At 60.4% G+C, this 5,562-nt stretch overlaps 1 protein-coding gene across 1 annotated transcript; it reads left to right on the top strand.

Annotated features, from left to right (window-relative positions):
- The first annotated feature begins 1,268 nt into the window (after positions 1 to 1,268).
- On the top strand, positions 1,269 to 3,610 carry GSX2 (GS homeobox 2). Its single transcript, XM_072743556.1, has 2 exons — positions 1,269 to 1,995; positions 2,719 to 3,610. Exons 1-2 carry the CDS (start codon positions 1,416 to 1,418, stop codon positions 3,057 to 3,059), a joined length of 921 nt encoding a protein of 306 aa, XP_072599657.1. The 5' UTR covers positions 1,269 to 1,415; the 3' UTR covers positions 3,060 to 3,610.
- The last annotated feature ends 1,952 nt before the right edge of the window (positions 3,611 to 5,562 follow it).

The raw sequence follows: 5,562 nt of genomic DNA, 5'->3' as shown, positions 1-5,562 counted from the left end.
CAACAAGATTTTCTACAGGGAGAAAGAAAGAGAAGGCTGTCACCTCTGCCACCTTACCTTCCCCAAAGTTCAACGGTCCCTATCTTGGCCGCTACCTTCTCTCACAGAGCCGCTAAAGCACAAGTCTCCTGCTGGAGCCTGTGCCCCACAGATTTCCTTTACCAAGCCACTTCTCCCATCCTGAGGCAGGATTCCTTGAGTGGCTCAAATTCCTTCAACCTCTTTCAGCTTTTAAAGGGGTGCCGACGGGGTTGGGGAGGGGGGAGAGTGTTGCTTGGTTAGCCTGCCAGCTGCTCAAGATCTGTAAAATATAAAGGGGCAGAAAAGCACAGGACCCCAGAGCAAAGGCAGGCTTCCCCGCCCCCCCCCCCAAGCCGGCGTGGTCTCCAGGAGGGCTGGGGGTGTGGGTCCTCTCTCCAAAATCATTGGGATGGAGTGTGCAGGGTTGTCCTGGAAATGCATCGGCTTGGAGAATGGAGAGTGGCTCTTCGACGGGTCTGTCCGCCGAGGGTGCCAGGCCGACTACAAAGGAGCACAAGGAAGTGTCTTTGATCTGAGTGGCCCCAGGAAAGCCCCAAGTGCAAAGGCATTTTAGAGCTTCTCAAGCATTAGGATGAAAAGCCCCCGCAGCTTCTTAGCTGGGAGGCTTCACTGGTGCACCCCGGCTCCGCCACGCACTGACCACCTGAACGGCTTTGGCTAAGCCCAAACGCCGGGGGACCGCGTGTGTGCGCGCGCGCGCATCCGTGGTGCACGCCGGGGTGCGGGACTGGGCCGCTGTCCACACAATCGTGCTCTAAACCGCAGGCCCCACACTCTCCTGCGCCTCAGCAGAGGCTGACACGGAGGAGAGGGAGCGTCGGGCGTCCCTACCGAAAGACCTCAAGGTCCCCACCTGGTGCGCTTTTTGGCCGGGGGGCGTGGGGAAGAGCTGGGTTGGGGCCCAGGCTAGGGAAAGGGGCCGGAGGGAGGATGCGGCTCCGATTTCCCGAGAAAGCGTGGAGAAAGAGGGGGGAGGAGGCCGGCCTCCCTGCGAAATTAACAAAACCTACACTTTGCAAAGTCTCCCCCATCCCCCTCCTCCGAGTTCCTCCCTGCCGCGCGCCCGCCCCTCCTCGCCGCTTCTGTTGTGACTCGGGCAGCCTATCCCGAGGGTGGGGAGCCGCCGCGGAGCCCGAGCCGAGCGGTGCTCCGCAGCATCACGTGCCGGGGTGGGGGCTATAAAATCCCGGAGCCGGGGCGCCGGGCGGGGGACGTGAGGACCAGCCCTCTCCAGGGACCCCTTTGTTCGCCGCCCAGACGCCGAGCACCTCCGCGTCCCCGAGGGCCGGGCCGCCCGCGTCCGCGCCGCGCCCCGGGCAAGCTCCGGCCGCAGAGGGGAGGGGGCGCCGCCGCCGGGTCCCCCACCCCTCGGCATGTCGCGCTCCTTCTATGTCGACTCGCTCATCATCAAGGACTCGTCGCGGCCCGCGCCCTCGCTGCCCGAGCCGCACCCCGGGCCAGATTTCTTCATCCCGCTGGGCATGCCGTCCCCGCTGGTGATGTCGGTGTCGGGGCCCGGCTGCCCGTCCCGCAAGAGCGGCGCGTTCTGCGTTTGCCCGCTCTGCGTCACTTCGCACCTGCACTCCTCGCGCGGGCCCGCGGGCTCGGGCGGCGGCGGGGGCGCGGGGGCCGGGAGCGCGGGCGCCGGGGGTGGCGGGGCGCCGGGGGGCGCCGGGGCCCTGCCTCTGCTCAAGGGCCAGTTCTCCTCGGGCCCCGGGGACGCGCAGTTCTGCCCACGCGTGAGCCACGCGCACCATCACCACCACCCGCCGCAGCACCACCATCACCACCACCAGCCCCAGCAGCCGGGCTCCGCCGCCGCCGCTGCGGCCGCGGCGGCGGCGGCCGCGGCGGCCGCGGCGGCCTTGGGGCATCCTCAGCACCACGCACCTGTCTGTGCCGCCACCACCTACAACGTGGGGGACCCGCGGAGATTCCACTGCCTCACCATGGGTAGGGCGGGGGCTCCGGGCACCTGCGCGCCGCGCCTTCTGGGCCCCCAGGAGCAAACTTTCCGCCTCCAGTGGAGGAAGTGGCAGCCCGGGGGGCGGGGGGGGGGAGGTGGGGTGGAGGGGGGAGGAGGGGCTTTATGTGTAAGTGTGGAGTCGTCCCCAGAAGTTCCACGAAGGGGGAGGTTGGCCTTCGAACCTCTCCAAGCAGCTGGAGTGCGCGCCCTCGCGGGACCCGGTGTCCGAGCCTTGCGGGCTATGGGGGGGGGGGGGGGCTCCGGGACCCCGACCCGGAGGGTCGAGAACCCCAAGGCTAATCGGGCGGAGGCTCGGGGTGGGTCTCCTTGAACTTCAGCGCGGCGATCCGCCGTCGGGGCTGGCTGGAGCGTGGCGATCCTTTTGGCTAAGCCTGCCTGCGTCCCCGCCGGGCTTGGAGGGAGACGCCCGGACAGCGCAAGTCCCCACCCCGCCTTTAAGCCTCTGACTTTACGTCTCACACATCAAAGGCCTTCACTCGCCGGGGGCGTCTCTATCCTGTCCTCCCCGCCCCCCGCCCCCCGCCCCTCGCAGGCAGGAGCACGGAGAGCCTCGGAATGGGACAGGGTGCGGGATGGATACAGGTGTCCGGCTGGGCGTCGAGGGTGGGTCCTTCCCCAGGGCTGGCACGTGGGGGTGGGACCACCTCACCCGAGAACTCTCTCTCTGCCCTGTCTTGGCCGGTCTGCAGGGGGCTCGGACGCCAGCCAGGTGCCCAACGGCAAGAGGATGAGGACGGCGTTCACCAGCACGCAGCTCCTGGAGCTGGAGCGGGAATTCTCTTCCAACATGTACCTGTCTCGACTCCGGAGGATCGAAATCGCGACCTACCTGAACCTGTCGGAGAAGCAGGTGAAAATCTGGTTTCAGAACCGCCGGGTGAAGCATAAGAAAGAAGGGAAGGGCACCCAGAGGAACAGTCACGCGGGCTGCAAGTGTGTCGGCAGCCAGGCGCACTATGCGCGCTCCGAGGATGAGGACTCCTTGTCGCCGGCATCGGCCAACGATGACAAGGAGATTTCCCCGCTATGAGGGGGCCACCGGCCTCCCTCTCACCGCACGCCCCTGGCACCCCCCCACTCACCAACGCAGCCGGCCCCTGGGCCCAAACCCTCGCCCTGCCTTGGTCCCATCCGGAGAAGGACCGAGCCCAGCCTTCTTGGGGCGTCCATGCCCAGCCTGACCCTTCAAGTCTCCTCTTTGACCTGTTTGTTTGAAACTCCGCTCCAAGCGATAGGTCTTTTTTTTTTTCTTTTTCTTTTTTTTTAATGTAAATAATCTAGATTCAACTCAGCCCTGTCCTATAACAGAGAGGGGGGAGAAAAACACATGGTTGGTTGAAGTTTAGCACTGTATGGGGGTTTTTGAAAGCACATGTCCTCTCCCCTTCCCTACTGTCTTTCAGAACCTAAGAAGAATACGGGGTTTCTTGGTTATTTTCTGTTGTTGTTGTTGTTGTTGTTGTTTCTTTTAATGGGAGTATTGAGTTGCAAATAATTTAGAAAAGTAAACCCTGTAGGTCTCGCTTTCTGAAAAATTTGCCTGGGGAGAGATTGGAATTCAAGTTGCTGGAGTCCCTTTGTATGTGAATAGTTTTATATAAAATTTATATTTATATTTATTTAAATAAATGAAACAAAATCAAGGTTTTAAATTTGTGGTGTTTGCTCTCACCGGCTCTCTCCATCTCCCCCTGGCCCAAATCTAGAGAAAGCCAGAGGTGGGGGCGGGGGAAGGTGTCTGAGAATTTAGAGGAAAGTGTTGAATAAAAAGCTGGTAATGTGAGGCTTTGGTTGAGGGAGCTTGTGGCACACCCTCAGTCATCATGTTGCCCACTAGGTTGAAACTCCCCATCCTCAAAATAGCTAAGCTGCTCACAGTCCCTCCATTTAAAGTGACACTGACAATTAATGACAGACACTTTTTGATTGGGCAGGAAAGGTACAAATCCCTTACCTAGTATTTATTTTCTGTGGCAGTTCCCCCTCTCGCCCCCCTTTCCCCTAAATCTTTCTCGGTACTAAAACCTGAATTATGTGAAGGAATTTGAAGAGTCAGAATAGTTTTAGGAAGAGCAACGATCCATCAAACAGGTGGGAAGCATGCACAAGGAAACTCATAAATGATGCTCCGAGTGGCTGAAAACATGAGCCACTAGCGAAGAAATTAGCTGATCCCATCAGTGCTGAGAAAACAAAAGGGCAGGGACAGGGAATTATTCTGCCCAAAGATTTATACCCTCACTTTTCTAAAATAGCTCACAGGTGCCTTTGCACTCTCGCAGTGTTTCTTGGTCTCCCTAACTTTAACCTAAATCTGTTCCCTTCTAATCTCTTTCTCCCCATCATCTTGCAGAGTTAGTTCCTGCAAACCTGCGCCTGGAGATTTACTCTGGCTCTGCCCTCAGCGCCGCAACCTGGCTCCTTGCGCAGGGCAGCCAGGGCCTGTCATCTAAGGAAGAGAAGTGACGCTGGAATTATGGAAACTAGGTCTCTTTCCCTGCAAACTGAGCCCACTGACACCCATTAGTATTATTTCTGATTATTTTCTGTAAAGACATCGCCCTAGAGGTTCAAGCGGTAGGAGCCCATTACAACACACACGTTTCTTTAGGTATGGTTTACTTTAGGGATGTAGGAACTGAAACCTCACCAGGTGAGATGGGGCCCTGAAGCTGAGGTCAGGAAGCTCGTTTGGGAAAAGAGGGAAAGAGGGGAGGATGTGATCATGGTTTTTCCCTGCCCAGGGTTCATTAGTTCTTCTTTTCCTTTCTATTCTATTCTATTCTATTCTATTCTATTCTATTCTTTTCTTTCTTTTCTCTCCCTGTCTCTGTGTCTGCCTGTCTGTCGCTCTCTCTTACACACACACACACACACACACACACACACACACACACAGGAGGCTAGGGAGAAGGAGTTTCACCATCAGCTCCCATTCGGGTACCGGCCAGGGCAGGCGAGAGGGACTGAATAGGGAGCTGTCGCCGCTTTGTGCAACGACCTGGGCCTGGTGCTGCGCAGCGGTCACAGGCGTCCAGCGCGCTCCTGCCCGGGCCTGGGAGGCTCAGCCTCCGGGTCTCTCGGTCACACGCGGAGCCTGGGGCGCGTCGCGCTGCCCCCGCGAAGGGAGGAGGCACAGGCCCGCTGCTCTTCCTGAAGATCCCATCGCCCTCCTTCCCAATAAACAGGCCTCTCTGCGCGCCAGCATCCGAGGGGGAGGAGAGGAGCCCCGAGGCGCAAAGAAGGAGCGTCCGCGGAGAATTCCTGCTCGGAAATAACGGGAGGGACGAGAGCCCCGGGGGCAGCTCCCCGCGCCCCTGCCCAAAGCGATCGTCCGCCGCTCTCCCATCCACACCCGGCTCCGCACCCCCAGTCACCCCGCGCTCGGTCCTGCCCTGCCCGGGTCCTAGCCCTTGGTCCCAGCCTCTGCACCTGCCGGGCCCCGCGCCCAGAGGGCCCAGCGCCCCACCTGCCGCACCGCCCAGCTCGGCCGCCCTGCGGGGACACGCGGCGCCCGCCCCTCTCGCCAGGCC

The sequence above is a fragment of the Vulpes vulpes genome, chromosome 2 (assembly GCF_048418805.1).
Source record: "Vulpes vulpes isolate BD-2025 chromosome 2, VulVul3, whole genome shotgun sequence".
NCBI classification, from domain to species: domain Eukaryota; kingdom Metazoa; phylum Chordata; class Mammalia; order Carnivora; family Canidae; genus Vulpes; species Vulpes vulpes.
This window is presented reverse-complemented; position numbering and strand designations above follow the sequence as displayed.

Coding starts and splice junctions, on each gene's coding strand:
- GSX2 (XM_072743556.1), top strand. CDS start 1,416: ATGTCGCGCTCCTTCTATGTCGACTCGCTCATCATCAAGGACTCGTCG. Junction 1,996..2,718: donor ATTCCACTGCCTCACCATGG/GTAGGGCGGGGG, acceptor GCCGGTCTGCAG/GGGGCTCGGACGCCAGCCAG.